At 46.1% G+C, this 20835-nt stretch overlaps 1 protein-coding gene across 1 annotated transcript in view; it reads left to right on the forward strand.

Annotated features, from left to right (window-relative positions):
- The window catches only part of CNTNAP2 (contactin associated protein 2), a 1162155-nt gene that overhangs the window by 1074110 nt on the left and 67210 nt on the right, over positions 1–20835 (forward strand). The window contains exon 21 of the mRNA XM_037515219.2: positions 84–177. Coding sequence (XP_037371116.2) covers positions 84–177 — 94 coding nt within the window. The remainder of the gene's footprint in view (positions 1–83; positions 178–20835) is intronic.

A 20835-nucleotide genomic window follows, 5' to 3' on the forward strand; every position in this document is an offset into this window, starting at 1 on the left:
GGGGGATGTCATCCTCCAGGGAATCGTCCGTTCCAGCACGAGGCAGGACATTCCTCTAAGTGTCTCTTGTTTTCTCCCCGCAGCTGGACCATTACCCTTCTGTGAGCTACCACCTGCCAAGCTCGTCAGACACACTCTTCAACTCTCCCAAGTCGCTCTTTCTAGGAAAAGTGATAGGTAAGTGCTGCTTGGGAAGTCAATGTATGTTCCTGTGGCTGGGAGAAAAATGACATTAGGAATTTGGATTTTGAAAATACCAGGTAAACTTCCCTCGTTGGGTTCCATGATGAAAAATCTCTGTGCAAGGAAAGTTGTGTTGTTTTTCTCACCGATGGAGGAGATCACACCTTATCAGATCATGTTTAGGGTAAATTGCTCCCATCGCATATTCTAATGCTACTAATTTGCCTTTGAAACACGCTGTGATATTGATGGGCTTCTCAGTCAGGGATGGCAGCGGAACCAACTGTGGTGTGTGGCATAAACTCAGTGAAGTTGAGGTGTCTGCTCTGGGCTCCTGGTGTCGAGTGTGTGCACTGGCTTATGCTTTGTTAGCTGCTTCTCCCTATTGACAATGTTTAACTTTTTCTTTCCTAAGTATGTTGACATGATTCTCTCTTCCACTCACCGATGTTATTTGCAAATTAGAAGGACAGCCTCTCCTGCTGGGGGCTGGGACGTTAAGAGGCAGCCCACCCTGATCTTCACAGTAGATCCGACTAGATTGTAGTCGCGATTGGTCATCTACTGTCTACAACTGTAGATGTGATTGGTTAAGTGTTTGTAAAGGGTTAACATAAAGCCACTGAATTTTTTTTTTTTTTACTATGAAAAGGTATATTGTGAACCCAAAATGAAAATGGCAAGATGGTGGGTACCGCACAGGCTGAGGAGAAGGGCACTTGGGGTCAGGGCAGATGGATGCCAAATGTCAGGTCTTCAGGCCTAGTCTCCCAGTCAGGACGGATCCCAGCTGCGGGGGCAGCACTGAGTCCCTGCCACTAGGGGCCTGGTGTCTCATGAAGCTGCCACAGGAACTTCGCTGACTCTCAGGCAAGCATGCATGTGAGAAGAGGCAGGTTTGTTTAGAGAAAGGAAAGGTTTATTAAAGAGAAAAGGAACAGAAGTAAAGTAGGACTCCCAGGCCCGGGGAGGAAGCTGCAGTGGAGTCGTGCCTCAGGGAATACAGACCTTCTTTCCCTGGTTATTCTCCAGCCCCGTCAGTCTCTCTGTGATTGGTTTGTTCTCGGTGGTCTCACTCACTGTCTTAATGTCTCTGTGCCCAGAACTAAGTCTCTGTGTCCCAGCCCTTATCTTAGCACACTTTTCTTTATCGTCCTTGTTCCAGAATGTCCTGTTGCCCCTAGTCTTGGGGTGTTTGATTCGTCCCTTTTGGAATTTGTTGCTGTTATCTCTGGAGCTTTCTTATTCCTGCAAGGCTTTTCCTATTCTATTCTGACCCTGGAAGCTGTCCGCTTGCCCTTGACTCAAGATGGTAACAGGTGACCAAACATCTGATAGAAACAATGGTACACACGTAGGAGGACCTGCTACAGGCCTGTGCACTCAATACTCCCCAGAGAAATCCCATGAGGGGGTCGAGAATGTCATCACCTCTATTTCACAGGCAAGGAAACTGAGGCACAGAGCAGTTAGAAAACTTGGCAAATCAACACCGTGGCCTTGAGTGTCGGGGTGCAGCCAAAGCCACCAGTCAGCACCAATCTTGGCTGCTGGGGGTCAGACCCTGGGGGAATCGTGAGGTGTGTCCCCAACGCTGAAGGGCCCCTTTTCTGCCCCCCCCCCATGCATGTCTGTCTCGCTCAGCCAGAAGTAACTGACAGTCTCAAGTGCTTCTTCGCGCCCTGGTGATTCCATCAGGGCAAATGCTACCCCCAAATCTGCTGATTCTCCTAATGCCATGGCACTAGGCTGTCCCTAGAGGGACGTTCACGAACTTAACCTGACAGGCGGACTCCGTGGCCTCCTGAAACTCCGAGTCGGGCTGTGTGGGACGTGGGGTGAGTGCTGAGTCCCGCTCCGCAGAGTTGCAGACGCGGCGCGGGCCTGCACAGTTGCAGACAAACAGCCCCAAGAGCCACTTCCTCGAGACTGACCACGCCGTCCAGGGTGCGTGGCCTGGGCCTAGGGACATGGACCCGAGTCTGGGCCGGGCTAGGCCACCTGTAGCTGTCAGGAAGCCCAGGGCGGAGAAGAGGGGCGTCCTGGCGTCTGCAAAGGACAGGGCGGGGTACCTGGGGTCCTGCCTACTCCCTAGAGACCACCGGCCAGCTCCCTGCCCACCCTGGCTGGGCGCGCCGTTCCCAGGCTCTGCCCAGTCACTTCGCTTCCTTGGGCCTGACTGGAACCTCAGGGCCTAGTCCCTTGGTTGTAAAATAGGGTCCCATTTGCCTCCCCTGCAGGCGGTTAGACCTGGGAGGGGGGACAGACACGAGTGACTGTTCACCAGCTGAGTAAATGTCCACTGGGGAAGACAGGCTGGACTCCAGGCAGACACCGCTGAACTCCCCGAGCTCTCACCCCAGAGAGATGGAGGCCCCACGCCGGGCTTAGCTGGGTAGGGACTGGTCAGAAACTGACCCTGTAAAGGAAGGCAAAGGGGCGGAGCTGCAGGACGCTGTGACTTCGCTGGTCGCTCTTGAAGGGCCCGACGTGGGGCAGGACAGGTGAAAAGGGTGGCGTTCGAGGGCAAGTGTGCTCGTCCTAAAGGGAATGGACGAAGCTTATTCTGGAAGTAAAATGTGATCGCACCCAGCCCACCACTAGCAGGATTTTAGAATGGGCTGTCAGGCTGCCTAGTCCTTCGAGAGGGAGGCCAGCCCTGCTCGTCACAAAGGAGGGATTTCACAGACCCAGTCAAGTCCATTCTTATCACCCACGCACTGAGTGACATCACACACTTGATGTGACTGTTTTCAGTCATGGATTTAATACCCCTCGAGAAATCTTTAGGTCAAGGAAGAGAAATATAATTGCCAAGGTTTGTATTTTTTCAACATTTCTCTCAATGCCGCGGATAAATCGCAAATAGAATGTTTATTAAGTTTCCATGTGACACAGAGCTGAGGGGATGGTTTCATTATCTGGAGGATAAAAAGCACTTCAGAAGCATCTTGACAGGCTAGAAAGATAGGATAAAAATAATGAGATGAAATATAATCGAGATAAACTTAATTCCTGCACTTAGACAAAGATAAATAAATAAAAGCATCTAAGTAGGACATGGCCAGACTCCTGTGTCGTAGGGAGACTCCAGGAGCTGGTAGATGGACACTCTGATAAGGGCCAGCATTATGAGGTGATTGATTTTTAAGTAAATGTAATTCTGAGCTTCAGTTACAAGAGAAGCCTGTCTGGAGCGGGACAGTCAGCCCGTGGCTGGGATGCTGTGGCCACAAGGAGGCGCCTCACTTTAAGTTGGAGATTAATCTTCTGAGGAGACAAGAGAGACGAGGAGGCTGTAAGAAACGTCCAGAAACCCAGGGAGATTTACTCAGAAGAAAGACATGATTTCAGAGAAGAGAATCAATTTCCAGTCTTTGTCAACTCTGCAGGAAGGGAGTGTGAAGCCTTGGAGAGGCGTCCGCTACTGCACTGAGGTCGACCAGTAGGAAGAAAATTTCATGCTTCAGGAGAATGAGAGCAATTAAAATATCAGAGGCCTGTGCTTGGAAATAGTGAGCTCTTCCTTATAGAGAGTACTCAGCAGAGGCTAAATGGAAATTGGTCCTATTCTTTGAGATTTCTGGATTGAGTGAGCTCAAATTAGAATAAATCTAAAATAAGATGTATGCTGGGAGTAATTTCCTTTTTTGAAAAGGCAAGCAGTGCAGATTTAAAGCAGAGAAGATCCTCTTGTTCTGTGTGAGAACTGAAAGGAAACTCATTCAGAGTTCCCTGGTGGCAGCCGCTGCCGTGATTGTATTGTAGATAGGACTGTGGAATGTCAAATCAACTGCCCGTCTCATCACTATAAATTCAATGTTATTAAATAGACAGCCTCTATTTTCATGATGGCCGTATTCATTTTAATTTTAATTTAGAAAGTTAACTCTGAATCCCTTTTTATTAATATTTTTCAGACTAGCTCTTTATGCTAGCCTGTAATGGCTGTAAATCATAGTACTCTAGAATCATAGTAAAGTAGGTCTACAATAAAAAGACAGTAATTTCTCTGTGCGCATTTGAACAACTGTGTTTGGAGAGGCGTTGAGTGACTATGCAGTGTTTTACTGACCATGGCCATTTGTCAGTGGCAGTGTCTAGTGTGTGGAAATTAGAGATGAATGCTTAGCATTCAAATTTAATATAGTTTGCAAGTCATATTGGTCCAGGGTCCTCATATTTCCCAAACTATCATTACCCAAAGCCACTCCGAGAGAAGACATTCCTGTAGGTAGCCACACATGGTTTCTATTATAATCTAAATGTGAGTATTATGATCTGTTGATAAAGAGTGTTATTGTAGGACTTCCCCAACTTTCTGGAACTGTGGTCAAGTTCCTCACATAGGAAACGACATTATATGTCTTTGTTGGTGAAGTAGTGTTCTGTGTTAGCAGCATGTTCCTCAACGAATATTTCTTTTTTTTTTTAAGATTGACTTATTTATTTATGCATTCAAGAACTGGGGTGTAGGCCAGAGGTGCTGGAGGAGAGGATTCCCCAGAGACAGAGTGGGGAGCAGAACAGGTGAATCTACTGAAATCCACTGCTGAGGGGAGCAGTGGGGAGACAGGAGAGGTCTGCTGTGCCATGTGAGTAGCTCGCTGGCCTGGGATCAAACTCATGCTGCAGTGGCTGCCAATAGCTTCATAATGCTGAGACAACCCCTAGGCCACCAGGGGTGCCCAGTCAATGAATATTTCTAATCAAGAAGTTATAAGTAGAGAAGACATGGAGTTTCTGGGCCGGAGCACTTACTTTCTGGTGCAAGATCCTCTGTTATCTTTCTTTCCTTTGATGGGGACTATAATCCTCATGATAGTGGTTGATCCATCAACAGGGCCCCTTTGTGACCACACTGAACAGAGAACTTTGTCAACTCACGATGCGCTCAGAGCTAAGAAAGAAAACCTTTGCTTTCTCAAACTAATGGGACTATAGGCCTGCTTGTTACTATGGCAGAACCTAACCTATCTTGACAGATAGCAAGGATGGCAGCTAAGAACTGCCGTTGCTGTCACACATGTGGGTTTGCATTCTTACTCAATCACCTAGAAATGGTATGACTTTGGCGAGTTACTTTATAGCTTAAAAGCATTCTGCTGCTTCATATTCCTACTTCCTAAAGTAAGAAGAGTATGGTCCCTATGTCACAAAATAATTCATGTTCAAAACAGCCAGGGTCTGCCACATCATATGTCCATCACGAAATTTATTGTTTTTATTCACTATTATTTAAGTAAGGAAGTAGTCATGGCTTGCTGTGTGCCAGACTTTATAGAAATCATAAACATCAGTTTCTGCCTTTCAAAGGCTTAAGTTCTCATCGGAAGAGAGAAGATGATGACAAGGCAGTCAGAAGTGGCAGGATCCTTGGAAGGTGGAAGTACAGTCTCTTTTGGAGCAAGTAGGAAGGACATTCAGCCCCGTCCAGGAAGGGAGGGAAGGCCGTCGAGGGGAAGGGACACCATCAGCCAGAATTACCAGGCGAAGGACTGGGGTGGTGGGGTGGTGGAAATGGGGGAAAGGGAGGGGATGTTGTAGTTCCCTGTGGCTATGTAACAGCCCACCCAAAAGCGTGTGGCTTAAATAATAATTCATTATTTCATGCAATTCCTGGGCTTGAATGGATGACCTTTTTGCTTCATGGGGTCTAAGCTGCCCTGTAGGATCTCAGGATGGCCCAAAGAGGCCTAGCTCATGGGCTGCGGCAGGGTTCACAGAGCTGTCAGCAGGGGCTCGGCTGCGTGGGCGCCCCCTGCGTGCGGCTGGGCTCCAAGAAGCAGGGTCCGAGAACGAGGCACAAGCTGGAAATCGCTAAGACCCCGCCTCAGAATTGGCACTGGGGCCCTTTATCATGAACCCTTTATCATGCTCCTGCCCATGCTCCAGAAACAGGGAAGCAGGCTCTACTTCTGGATGGGCCCAGGGCTGGGGCACACTGCAAAGGTGCTCGTGGGTGGGAGGATTCGTGACCATCTTTGGAAATGTGAGGGCAATCTTAGGAGCCACGGCAAGTTTCATTCAGAAAGGTGGAAGCTGGAGGAGGAAGAGGCAAGTGCTTAAAATGCAGCCGCCGTGAGCTGACTCAGCTCAAAACAGGCTCTGTGAGTGGGGTGAAGGGTCCCCGTCTGCAGGCAGCCCCCCTTTGCTCCTGCCAGGATGGGAATGGATTATTAGACCATGTTCACTCTCAAAACGTGACCAGAGTGGACTGAGATGTGTCGTCACCTGCCTTGTGTCGGGGCCTCCCATCGGTGGAACCGGAGGCTAGAGCTCACAGCCCCGGGCAGGGTAGGGGTGAGGCGGTGCGGAGGTAAGAATGGCGGGGAGCTGAGGACTGAGGATCAGTGTGTTTGGGAAGGGCCCCAGGAAATATTAGTAGGACAGGAGAAATAAAACAGAAAGCATCTTCACATTATCAAGCCACTTCATCGTGTCTCCGGGGCTCAGGACAGCCCAGGAACTGCCCCCCACCTCCCAGAGCACCCACCTCCTCCCCAAATGTATGGGGTATCACCACCCCACTAGTCAATCCCCCCTGCATTTGCACCCAACATCCCCCCAAGCCAGAAAAGCGCTCAGGGCACAGCAGGTGCCAGACTTTGGGGTCCCGGGTGAAGGCAGATGTGAGGCAGGGTCCTGATAACATCCCTCAAATAGTGGAATTCATTTACAGGCTGAGGTGATCATGTCCTGAGGGCAAAAGGGTGTCATGGCAGCATTTTTTTTTTCCAATCAGAATAACCTGATCAGATTGACACTCTGGAAAGATAACACCATCTGCAGGGTGGAAAATGCCAGCGTGAGGCTGCAGGGAGACCCAGTTGGAGGTTGCTATGGTTATCACAGAGCTGCACATTGGAACACACAAAGAACGTGGATGTGGGAGAAAAGGCCTCGTCTTTGTCTGTGCGGAGCTCGCATTCCTTCCAGATAGCGAGGGCACAAAGGAAGCGTCTGGGCCGGCGCAGCAGCGTCTGATCTGCCCGCAGCGACAGCCCCTTCCGGGGGTGCTCCCTCTGGAACCAAATGTCCGGTCTCTCTAGCGGCCTCCTGCCCCGCTTCCTGCCCCGCCATGGCGGCCAGCTCTGTGGAATGCAGATGGGGCGGGCAGGAAGAGGCAGCCGCTCCAGAGCAGTTCTGGCAGCATCGCAGGAGGCCCCGCTCCCTTGGGCTTGCCCTGCCCACCACCTCCTGGCCTCCAGCCATGGCCCGCGTCCTCTCACCACTGCGGCTCTTCTGGCCTTGGCCGTTGCAATGTGCGTTTGGTCAGTGGACAGTCTTGGCTCCGGGGACACGTCCTGCCAGCCCCTGCCTGCCTTCCCGCGGCTTCTCTGTCCGCTCAGCACCCACTAGAGACAGACGTCGAGTCTCAGTCATGTGCCCCCTCCCCAAAGATGTCAGCTCCCCAAGGCAGCCCCTGGCAGATTCAAGGGTTTCACCTCAGGGCCAAGGCTGAGAGGCTGGTGAGGGCTCCTCTTCTTCCCTCTCCCCAGGAGGTGGGCAGCCTGGTGTTGGAGAAGGACCCCCCCCCTACATGGTAGTCCCCTGCCAGAACCCCTCGATGGGGACAAGGGGAGAGCCCGCACCCTTTACAAGCCGCTTCCTGTGCTCTGTCTGGGCCACAGCTCTGTGCTCCTGCCTCCCCCTGCACTTCTTTTGCTCATAGTTCTCTTAGGCTTAAAAATTCTTACTTTTTATTTCCAAGGAGGATTTGCTCTCCCCGTGGTCTGGACATCCCCAGTGCCGCTGTAGCGCAAAGCGTGGCTCCCATATTACACCCCCTGATCTTAGAACCCCGGGAAGGAGAACACAGCTCGTTGGGGAGGAAGTGAGTTTGGGCAGCACAGACCCCTCGTGTAATCTCCGAGTGATTTAGGATTTAAACCTCGGGGACCTTGAAGGCTCAGCTACTGGAATAAAGAGAAATCAAGTCTCCCTTCATTGGCTACTCTGAAGGACAAAATAAGATCACACAGGGAAAGGTGAGCAGAAGCATCCAGCTCAGCCAATGCGTGAGTGCCTTGGAGATCTGTTCGGGAGGCTGGTCTCCAGCACACTTCTCTGCAACAGTTGAAGGAACAGTGCAGCAGCCATCGGAAAATAAATGCTTGCTCGGATGAGTTACTCATCTCTTCAAAATCTATTGAGTGTGGATAATCCTGCTATAAAAAAGGCATTAAATGTTTACAACAGATATTTTATATAACTTTTATTTTCCGGCTGCAAGCTTAGCTGGATTTTGAGTGTGACGTCTCCATGTTCTGGAATTAAGATAGATGCTGTGGTCTCAGTAAGATTTTTTTTTCCTCACTTTTAAATGTAGCTGTTAGAAATAATAAAGCATCCTGATCCAAGAAAGCCGATCTTCTTACATTTTTTTCAATAATTTTTAGTTGCTAATTCACTCACTTCTCCTAAGTATATTCATGCTCAAACTATTATCCCATCTTGATCGTCCCTAGGAATTAGCATTTGAAATTTGCACTCATAGAAGAAAGCAAAGCCATAAATCAGAAGGGAACCATTATTCCTTCTTCCTTTGTCACTAGAATCACTTTATTTAACAGACAGCCCTTTATCTCATCTACAGCCTCTAGACAGGTAAAATAGGGAGCAGAGTGTTGAGTGCTAACTAACCGCGCCTTTGAGTCAGTACCTACTTCAATCCCCCTTGAAAGACTGGGAGGATTTAAAGCGATATGTGCCAAGTCATATAGCTAGCAAGTGGCGGAGCCAGGGTTCCGAGCAGACTCTTCTTATGGTTGTTGGTTGTGGGTTTTTCTGTTTGTTTTGTTTTATGGAAGAGAATAGACACTGTTTATTTGACACTTTGTTTAGTCTCTGATAGTGCTCTGCCCTCCTCTCTCCTTTCGCTCTGTCTCCTGCCATCTGCATAGATGCATCCTCATCAGCTTTCAACCTGTGGAGGTCTCCAGGTTATCTGGAACCCTGATACAGTGACAGTCAGGGCCACCCACACACAGACAGGCCTGGCTTCAGAATCCTGGTTAATACAGGACATGCAGTGGCTGGTAGGGAGGAAAGAGAAGTCCATCCATAAGCACAGGTTCTACATAAAGCTCCTGCATAAATTAATTTGGGGAGACCTAGTATTTCTTTAATCACTAAGTTTTTTGTGGATTTTTCTTACTATGAATCATAGGACGCTACCCTAAACCATGTAAAACCTTTTGTTTTTACTAGTAAGGTAATTTAATTAAAATGAGTTAATAGCAAATGAATGGCTGTTATAAGGTACAAAGGAGCACTTGTTACTAATTTAAAACAAAGTGACCTAGTCTTGCAAATGGATTACTCGCATGGAAATTAATGGCTTGACATTTTGATTTTATAATTTTAAAATTTAATTAGCTGACTTATTTTTAGAGAAGCTTTAGGTTTACAGAAAAGCTGGGGGGAGGTGGTTCCACTTACCCCCTTCTGCTTCCCCGTGTGTTTTCCTCTGTTATCAGCATTTGATGTCATCCTTGCCACAACATAGCACACTTGTTGTAACTGACACACAATTATTGACATAATATTATTGGCTGAAGTTCATTGCTTACATTAGGGTTGTACAGCCCATGGATTTTGATAAATATATAATGTATTTAATGCATATAATGTAGTCACCATTACAATATCATACAGGATAGTTCAACTGCCACAAAAATCCCTGCTGTCCCAGCTGTTCTTCCTGCTCACCTCTCACCCCTGACAACCCCTGATTTTTTAGTCTCCATATTTTTGCCTTTTCCAGAACGTTATAGAATTGAAATCATACTGTTTTTAGCTCTCAAACTGGCCTCTTTCACTTAGTAGGATGCATTTAAGTTTCCTCCATATCTCTTTGTGCTTGATAGCTCATTTCTTTTTATTGCTGGATAATATTGCAGTCTTATCTTGCTGGGGGGTGAAAAACAAGAAGCTAAATTTGAACAGCTATTATAGAAAAAATGTGGAATTTAATAAAGAAAAACAATTGTTCAACTTTGCTCATAATTGTATGAACCTCACAGTTCTTGGACAACTTAACATGAACGGCCAGCTGGATGCTGGCAATGAAATGTGCTCATTTCGAGCTATTTCATTTCATGTACTCTGTTGGCCTGCCTTTTCCTGACTCATGTTTATGATCATCTTAATCCCAAAGTTGTTTCTAACAAATATGCTCATCGCCTCTTTAAGATAATGTGAAACTATTCAGTTAAATTATGGGGAAGAAATTACACTCTTAATTAAATTGATCTTGCAGACCCATTGGGTTTGTTCAGATTATGCATTACTTAATAGCCCTTATCTATTTCTGAAAATTGTGGCAATCATTTCTCCTGCTTCTTTTCCCAAAGAGTCAAGCATAGCTAGTTCATATGAGGTATCTGCAAAACCTTTCCAATAAGACTGAACAGTTTTGAGCTCAGAGAAATGACTCATGAGCCACAATTCAATTCAATTTAGCAAATATTTCTTGTTCAACCTCTGATGCTTGAGGTTGGCATAGGGACCTGTTTTTAAACTTCCTGTTCATTTTATTTTGACTCTTTAATAAGAACAGGTTAAAATATCTTCTTTGGCAACAAAAGAAGAAAATAAAAAAACCAACTTTGTGTATTGAATTTTGAAGTCACAGAGAACTGAACCAAGGGGAAGGAAATCCTGTCTCCCTGTCATTCCCCAAACTTCTGAGGGTGCAGCATTTTCTACGCCCAGTGCACTAATAGGACCCCATCAACTTAGCACTTCCAAAAAATGCAGCTGCCCAGAACCCCTAAAAGTTCACTGTGCCCCCCAGACCTGTGCATGAAGAGCCATCGTGGGGGGATTTGGAGGAAAGACAACGAGTCTTTTCTGGGAAAAGAAGGTTGAGGGGACCAGAGAGGGGGGCAGGGGTGCTTGCCCGAGGCGAGGGCTCCTCTGTGCTGTGCATGAGAGGTGGCCTGAGGCACAAGGCTACATGTGGCTGTGACAAGGGGCAGGGACAGTCTTGCAAGCAGATTCCCTCCTCCCAGAGTGAAGTAGCAGGAGACATGGAGAAGAGCCAGTAAATGCCGACTTACGGTTTTGTTCGTGCCATTTTCAGTCACCCTAATTCCTAAGACTTTGATGCCTGTGAGACGCTTCTCGTTCTACTTGTCCTTAGAGGCAAAATGACAAACACATATCACATGCTCACACACCCCCACCACGTACACACTGCATACACACACCATTCACACCACACCACATGCACCACGTGCTCACACGTACACACACACCACACATACCACACCATGTACACTACACACACACACACACACACACACTCACGCACCATGGAGAGACCAAGAGAGAACAGAACTGCTCTCGGCAAACAGACCCAAACAGCTGGTCACTTCGCTGTCTGCCCCCAGGCGCCTGTGGGGCCACCCCCACCGCCATGTTCTCTGGAGGCTGGACTTACCCTCCCCGTCTTGTCCTCTTCATATGAGCCACAGACAGGCAAGTGCTGGGGGAGGGGTGATGGCCGCAAGCTCCCCTCCCCCACACCGTGTGGGGCCACCAGGAGGCGCACCTGCTGATGCCCTCACTGTCCATACATTCGTTTTTATTTTTTTTTTTTTTTAAAGATTTTCTTTCTTTATTTTTTTTTTAAGATTTATTTATTTATTTATAGAAGCACTAGGTGCAGTCAGAGGCGCGGGAGGGTGAGAGAATCCACCAGAGTCAGAGCGGGGAGCAGAGCAGGCAGAAGGACCGAAGGACACTGCTGAGGGGAGCAGCGGGCGGCAGGAGAGGTCTGCGCGCCATGGGGGACCCTCCTCTGGTGGCCGGGGAGCAGCCGGGGATCGAACCGGCGCTGCAGAGGCTGCGGGCAGTTTCGCAACCCAGCGCTCAACCGCTGCGCCACCGGGGAGGCCTACATTCATTTTTAAGTGCATGCCTCTCTAGCAACAACCAGCCTTGTCTTTAAGATAAGTTTACTGTATTGATTTATTTTTTACCTTTTGGATTTAACAAATATTTTTTCATTATGTCACCTGGGTCTGTGGCACCATATGTTTTAGGGAGTCGGGTCACACCCTTACAATGAGGTAACTCCAGTAATGATGGAACATCAGGGGGCGTTCGTGAACACTCATAATACATGTTATATTTGGAATCTATTTTCAGTGTTACGTGCAGAATGTAAACGGGTCTCCTCTAGTCAGCCGACAGCACGCTGCATTTACGTACTCACAGCATCCTAGGGCCTTCTTCAATAGCAAGGAATTGACTAATAAAATTTGTATACATCCGGTTTTAGTATTTAAGGGGCTAGAATGGAAATCTAAGCTTGAAATAAAAAGTAGAGGAAAGGACAAGGAGAGAAGGGAATAAAAACTGTTTCTTCTTTTCAATACATTGTTCGTGACTGTTTTCACTTTCAAAAATCACAGCCAGACCCCAGTCACGTGGGAGAGAAGAAACCAAGACACTCACTTGCTCCATTCCTGGGCAACTCTAACCCTAAAATATTTCGCTACAATACTTCTTCCAAGAAGCAGAGTAACGCTGCAAGACAGTTTTTATTATTTGGAAAGCCCCTGTGTTTCGTTTCCTGCGGTAAAGACAGAGGTATGAAAACCATGTCCTGTGTCCAAGGACGAGCATTCTTCCTCCTTTGCTTTGTGCTGCGTTGGAGAGTGATGGCGATCAGCTTTGGGATTGTGCATCCACAGGTGGGGGCTGCAGACGCCCTGTCAGGGTGAGCCTGCGTGCAGGTGGCATCTAAGCTCTACCACTACCCAAAGTGGGGGTTCATTTCCCACTGTTCTGAGTCTTGTCCCCGCCTCTTATATCAAATCCATTGTTCACCCTGACATTCAAGCTGACATCCCTGCAAAGCCTCCAAGCACTGCCCCCACCACAAGTGCATGTGATAAGCATGTCAGAGTGCAGGGCCCTGTAGGCTCCAACATTGGGGTTCAGAGCCCCTTTCTATCAGCCTCCTTGGGTTTATACCCGTGAGGATGTTATGTTGGTGGCTGCACAAAGGAGACAGGTGGCTTGACATGTCTTTTGTTAGAGGGCAGTTTTGGGTTTCATTCCTGCCTGTTTTAGCTGCTTTTCACCACATCGACAAGCCCAAGTCAGATTTTACATTTCTGTGAATGTAGATCCTGGGACATAAGTGCACTGATGGTGCTGAGTCCTACAGAGAGGAGAATTTGAGCCCACCCACTGCTCAGGGATCATGCCAAGGCAGGAAGTCCAAGCTTGGTACTGAGAGTCATCCTTAACGCCAGTCAAGCCTGAATTAGAGAAGGGAATTGACAGTAACGAAAGAAACACTTGAATAACTTTGAGTTGAGAGAGAAAATTCTAAAGATCAGGAGAAAAGCACCAAAACCACAGCTGTCCCAGATGGGGCCGTGTGAGATTGCATTTCGCTTTGGTGATTCCCGTGGGGTGGTGCTGGCGTAGTGAGCAAAATGCCCACAGCAGCTGCAGCAGTCGCCTTCCGTATGTGAAACCTAGAAGAAAAGAGAAAAACATGTCCCCGAACAGCAGCAGCTGGGACCAGGAAAACCCAGAAGCAAAGTTATTTTCTTGCAAAAGACAGGTTTTCACAAAAGGACAATTTCCAAATTCAATAAGTAAGAAAGCTGAGAAGGAAGTTTTTCTCTCCTTGTCCAGGAAGACGAAGAGGAGGGTCCCGAATGGGCTGGGAGGGCAAAACAAGGTCACCAAATGCTGTGGACCAGGTGTTTGTCTTCAAAGCAATTTGGACATTCAGGTTAACTATGGACGCTGGAGAAAATGAAAATGTCTACAAGTTTTAAATTTCATCTGAAGTCAAAAGTAGGTTAAAACTGAGGGGTTTTAACTGGTGAAATCACATTTTCTCTGATTAAAAACCTGTTTGCAGGGATAGTGTAGATGCTAGGGTTACCCTGGCTGGCTTGTCGAAGCCACCAGCAGCTTAGGTGACAAAGAACTGGTTACAAAAAGAAAAGTGTCACGCCTTATGCTGGGAGGAGGTGGGATGTTATCAAGCTGGTCACTGGTATTTCTTTTGATACTTTTCATTGGGGGCAGATGCAAGTGCATTGAGGGGGGGCCAGCTATGGAAGCTGAGGCTGCTGCAGGGCTCCCCAACCCCCACCTGCAGGCCTAGAAGTCAACGGATGGACCAGAGGAAACAATATGGCTGCTTTCCACTTCTCCCCTTCCCCTGCCCCGCACCCCAACATCCAGTCCCTATGCCTGTGTCTAAATTACTCTAGGCTCCCTCTGGTTGCTCAGAGCCGTGTGGCAGGTGGAGCGTGTTGGAGTAACAAGTAGCTGGTGGTTATAATTGCCCGTATCATCTACACTGGCACGTTTTTGTTTTTGTTTGCATACCGTTTTCCCAGTGTCCCATTCTGGTGTAAGTGGAGATAATTTGACGCAACGTAATTATAAAGCCACTGTGAGTGACAAAAATATCGAAGGCAAAAATGACCAACATCTGCTGAGTGTGACGTAACTGGCACTTGAATTCATTGCTCTAGTGCTTTTCTGTATGACTTTACCACCATCTCAATGCACACACATACTTGCACACAACACACACGTGCACGCACACACAGACTTGCACACACACACAAACCTGTCAGTAACATATTTTTAATCACTGTGACACTGAAGGCAGAATAAAGTAGTGAGGGGAAAAAACTGGGTATTAAAGTTTGATAGATATTAGTTGACTGGCAAACCAGCAGTCTGGCCAGCAAGGTGACGTCTGGTTTAAGGGCGCCATCCTTGAGTTTTAGGGTCTTGTCAAATTAATGGCCATAAATGTCAAGAACCTGGCCAGTAGGTGGTCAGAGCTACTCAACAAATTGAAGGTATACAAGGAAACGGGTTGGAGTTGGCCTGTGGCCGATCTCAGGTTTGCATTATTACCCTTTGAGATACAGGCTGTCAGATGCCATCCAGAGTACAGAGCGTACTGGCAAGATGGCTGAGCGTCTCCAGCGCACATTTTCCATCTTCTTGCTTCTGAGTCATTCGCAAAATGCCTGAAACCTAGTTTGTGAAGAAGTCAGAGCTCAAAGATGGGATTGACATTTGGGATGCTCCAGGCTTTTAAGTCTCAGGTTTAAGGTCTAAGCCCCTTTGGTCCAACGAAGTCAGGAAGGAGCAGAGGACGCTTCCTCCGCCCTCTGCCCGTGTCATGCCTCATTTGTTGTAAGTGCCCTGAGCAGGCTTCTCACTCCTGCTTGTCCCCTGACCTCCCCCTTCTAGAAGGCATGCTGCTACGCATCTCTGCAAAAAAGGCATAAAAATCATTTTTAAGGCAAAAAATTTCTTGCTTTTATTCACTCATTCAAAATACACTCATTAAGCATCTGCATAATTTGACATTATTAAGCTTGTATGCAGTTAACCTCAAAGTAATAATTAAGCATTATTACTGTCAAATATACAGTGAAGCTAGGAAAATGAACTCACTTTCTGACCATCATTTTTGGTGAGCTAAAGAGCTCTTGTAACAATTTTGTATTACTTAAGCATCGGTTCAATTCTATATAGCTCTATCATCCTTCCCTTAATGGGATAAAGAAGTGATCTTTGTATTACTTAACAGCCTGGGCATAAGGACAGTTTACCATTTCTTAATTCTTCACTTGGGGCCTGAATTTGGGAACAGTGACATAATAATTGTTATTGACGGATAAAAGATATCAGTAAAAACAAAATATATTTACATGTAAATTGTAAAAATGAATAGAGTAAAAAGTAATTACAATGAATTTAATTTTTCTTCAAAATTAATGAAAATTCTCAAAAAGAACGTGAAAAAGGAACTTGGCATACAATATTGGTAACAAGGAAAACTTCTTTGGACACAGAATAATTTAATCAATTTATACATAAAAGATCCAAATTTTACTTTTACTCTTGTGCGGTATTCTTGTGACAATTTGCAGCATATCAATGATTAACATATATTTTATATGTATATAGTTAGACATGCATACATATACATGAAATAAATTAAAAGATTTAAATAAACTTTAAAATGTATTTTGTCATCATGCTAAATAAAACTATATATCATATTCACTTTATTATGATGATTAATAACTTTTTAATAAACAAACCAAAAATAAAATACATTATCTTAATGTTTTCATATTTCAGTGAAGTTAGCATATCTAGTAAAATTCACCTTGCATATTATCACACGTAGTCAAGGTAGCTAGCTTTTTTTTCTCCAGACATAAGAGAATCCTGGAGGACAAATATACGGAATTATTTAGCACTTGCTTCTCCTTTGGAAAACTAATTTCATATTTCAACAAATTTGAGATAGCAAAAATAAAGGTACATATTATAACATTCTAAAGCATTTGCATATTTGCTAATATACTGCCATTTTCAGAAATGAAGACTGAATTAAAATCATCCTTAGTTACCAGCATTTACCCAATAAATTGTCGAGGTAGCAAAGATTATTAATTCATCTGTATTTATGGAAGGTCTCAGAGTTAGTTAAAAATTAAGAAATTACAATTTTTGCTAACATAATGAATCCTTCTGACAGCATTTTAAAAGGTCACACAATTAAACACTTTAAAAACCCATTATTACCTTTCATTTAGTTGAATACAATTAGATGTATGTGTGTATATAATTTCAAATAAGTTATGAAAATCGTGATGATTTAGTTAACTCATAAAAATTTAACCTGATCTAATACAAATCAAGATTATTGTGCAAAACCAAATTATTGTGTTGATGGCATTTTTATTAGGTAAACTAAATTTTACAGACTGTAAATCATGCTCGTCTCTTCTTTTATCTTGAACCAGAGCCTTTTTTTCTTCTCTTGTAACCATGGTAACAAAGGCTATTTTGTAAATACAATACTCAGTGTCCACGAAAGAAAGACAGTTTGGTATTTTTTCCTTCCTTTTTTTGGTGGGGGGGACATTTTTGACAGTTAATCTGGAATAGAAATTCTTAAAATGACAGGATGATTTTTTTAATAAGTTAATTATTAAGGTTGTTCAAGAGAAAGAAAAAGAGAGGGAGAGGAATAGAAAAAAGAGGTGAGAGGGACCACCTTTATCATTGATGAAAGTATCACTCTAAATGGCAGATACTCTCCCTGTGCAGGAGGGGCTAACAGTTTAGATTGGGGAAGCCCATTTTCTTTTTAAGTGTGTGTGTGTGTTTAGAAGAACTTGGGTATAGGCTAGAGGTGCAGGAGGTGAGGCGAATCTACTGAAATCCACTGCTAAGGGGAGGGGTGGAGGGAGACAGGAGAGGTCTGCCGTGCCATGTGGGTTAACTCCCTGAACAGGGATCCAACTCAGGCTGTAGTGCTGATAACACTGAGACTTAGGCCACCAGGGAGGCCCCGGGAAACCCATTTTGACCTTTATATGCACACAAAAGAAAGTGATGACAGCTGGCTCAAATAATTATTTGGGCCATTGAAAATTTTATTGAGTACCATATTTAAAAAGCCAGCACTTATCCATGGTCATTGTGCAGAAATGTAGAAAGAAGCTATCTATAGTAAGCACAACGCTTCTTTGCTTTAAGTGGACGAGTAATTTCCTCCAGAGTGTCTCTCCCTTTTTGTTCTAAGCGCCCCCTCAAATGAACAATCTTGTTCATGTGAAAAGTCCCCAAAGTAGCCACACAAATCTAAATCGCCCTGAGTGATCTGTGCCTGTTAAAGAAGTAAGCACATAAGTTAATATGAGAAAGCAGGAGTGTGTCCCAGAGGAACTGTGTGGCTTTAGATTAGTAAGTACCCCCTCAGGGTGGTATTGGGCCTCCTAGCTTCAGAACTTCACTGAAACCTGGTCACCAGCAGAGGCCAGACGGTACATACCGCTCAACAGCACTCTGTGACCTAACAGTGAGTGCCCTGTCGGCTCCAGTTATGTCAGAGGCTGCGTCTCTCTTTCTCATTAAAGAGCAACAATTAGAGGAAAATATAAGCTCACCAAAGACAAATTAAATAAATTAATAAACAGACAAAACTCCAGGAAAAACAAAAGCTGCAGAAAAAGAAAAGTTCCATAGAACATGATATGACTGCTCTGTAGATGGTGTTTATATGTTCTTAGTAATATTAAAAACTAAATATTGGTCTAGCCAAAATTACAATCTACCTATTTCAGGAAGATGAATGAAAGGGCTTGTCTTTCGAGGTGAGGAAGAGTAAAAGCAAGATAAATCGTCACCTTCCGTATTGAGAGGTCAGCATTATAATGTCTAACAATGAAACAGCATGAGCTTACATTACTGCCATTTGGATATATGGAACTAAATTTTTAAATCAGCCTAAGGGGTCCAAAATACTTCCAGGGATGAAACAGGAGGCCGATGCAAAGAAAACCGTACCAAGTCCTAATGTTAACTGGAAAAAAATCTCAAGGATAGTTAGACAAAGAGTTTATTAGCTAATCGGTGAGGATTTGAGCCTGGGAGGTAGTCCAAAAGATTTTTTTCTGTTAAAACGGATCCAACAAGCACAAGTTTGTATTTCATTTATAAGTAGGAACAGTGAGTCCCTGACATTAAAAATGTAATTATTCTTGCAGGGACCTTCTGATTCTAGATATGATGATGCTGTCTATGTGCACAGGAGGGCAATGCTGGGGTTTAAGCTCTTCCTTTCTAAAGAATGTCCTGTGGAGATGCAGGGCTGGGTGGCGGGGTCCCCATTATTTAAATCTTCTTTATCAGGCTCCTTGGTCAGGAGTGATTATTGAAAAGACTGGATTTATCCACAGACATCAAATGTCATATAACTGTTTCAGACTTCAAGTCTACACAGAAGACTGCTCTCTTGTCTGCTGCAGCAGGGAGGGGAGGTTCCCAGAGCATTTTATAGGAAGTTCACATTAATAATCTTTATAAATCTATTTCGTTAAAATTAAGTCTTTAAAAAATAGTGTTGGGCCTCCCTGGTAGCACAAGGGATTAAGTCTCAGCACTGTGAAGCTATCCGCAGCCACTGCAGCAGGAGTTCGATCCCCGGCCAGGGAGCTACCCACATGGTGCGGCAGACCTCTCCTGTCTCACTCCCTGCTCCCCTCAGCAGTGTATTTCAATAGATCCGCCTGTTCTGCTCCCCACTCTGTCTCTGGTGAGTCCTCTCACTCCCCGCACCTCTGGCCTGCACCCCAGCCCTTGTATGCATAAATAAATAAATCTTTTTTTAAAAAAAAATAGTGTTTAAATGAGTAGAAATAGCCAGGTGAAGAGAGAGGAGACACAGGTAAAGGAGAATTGGGAAAGGTATGGCGCTTCAGGGAGGGAGACCGCCTGTCTGGACAAGGGAGGTGTGAGGAGCAGGGGCCAGGGCAGAGCCAAGCCACACTGTGCACAAAGAGCCAAGCCACACTGGGCACAAAGAATCCTGGTGACCCCATGTCCCTGTATTGTACATAGTGACGCAGAAATGCCATCAGTGATTTTCTCCGGCTAACCGCTGTGCAAACCGCCATGTGTGACCCCGCTCCCCGCGGGCCTCAGTTTCTGCCTGTCCCACCCACCTGACAATGACCCCTGCCTGGTTTCCCCTGCACACTGGCTTCCCAGATCAAAAGAAATATTGGTTGCACGGCAGGATTTGAACGTTTAATGTGCTCAGGAAATGCTGAGATGATGTGTAGTCTTTGCCCAGTAATTTTTTAGCCTAACAAGCTCCTGATAAACACAGAACATGGCGTGAACAACTGGTAGAGAAAGACTTCCACGGACTCACCCAGGAAAAGGATTTAAACCCATTTGGGAAAACCAACAGGAAATAACCACCAAAGGCCCTGATCGACCCCCAGGGGAGGTAAAAAAGCGTCTCCCCTGAACCTGATGTTCTCACTGAAAGGCCCCTGTCCTGGAACCTACGATTGCGCACAACAAAGAAGTGTCTCAAAGACACGTCTCCAGAGAAAGGGATCAAGGAAGAGGAAAAGGAAAAAGCCGCCCCTACTGTGCGTGCTAAACCTTTCTTGGCCTACACAGCGGAAGTGCTCTGGGGAATCGCCACGGCAACCCTGAGGACAAGGTCTTAGAGTAGCCCATGGTTGGGGACGTGGCCGGTGCCAGGGTTCCCAGGGAACACCCTTCAGGGAGGGAGGAAGCGCTGGCTCGGATTTCCTCCTCTCGGGAAGACAGACGGGGAAGGAAGACGGATGCTGTGCCCAAAGAAAGCTCTGGAGGCCCCAGGCAGTCTTGATTAAATATTGACGCCCTTGGAGGCACCAGCCTGTGAGCACAACTCCAGGGCGGCGGCCTTTTGTTCTGTGGGTTTCAGGTTCCCGCCGCTTGTGAGACTGAGGGGCCGCCCGAGACGACTGTCACCGCCAGAAATGTTCTCCCCGAGTGCCTGCTCTGTGGAGGACGCTGTGGTAGGCAGGGCAGAGTGACTCAGCCCCGCAGGGGTTTGCTCACCCATGTTCGTGGGACGTGATTCACTAGAGTCGCGCTGCAAACACGCCGGCGTCCCCAGAGGACCAAGGAGGGCGGCGTGGCCTCACCGTGGGCTTCACTCAGCCTTTGCGGGAAGGAGACGGTGACACCCCCGGGGAGGAGCCTGGAATGGGCTCCGCCACGTGAAATAAGCCACCACGGAAAGACATGCGCCGCGCGAGTCCCCCGAGTGCGTGGACA

Source organism: Talpa occidentalis, unplaced genomic scaffold, assembly GCF_014898055.3.
Source record: "Talpa occidentalis isolate TD23 unplaced genomic scaffold, MPIMG_talOcc4v2.1, whole genome shotgun sequence".
Lineage (NCBI taxonomy): Eukaryota > Metazoa > Chordata > Mammalia > Eulipotyphla > Talpidae > Talpa > Talpa occidentalis.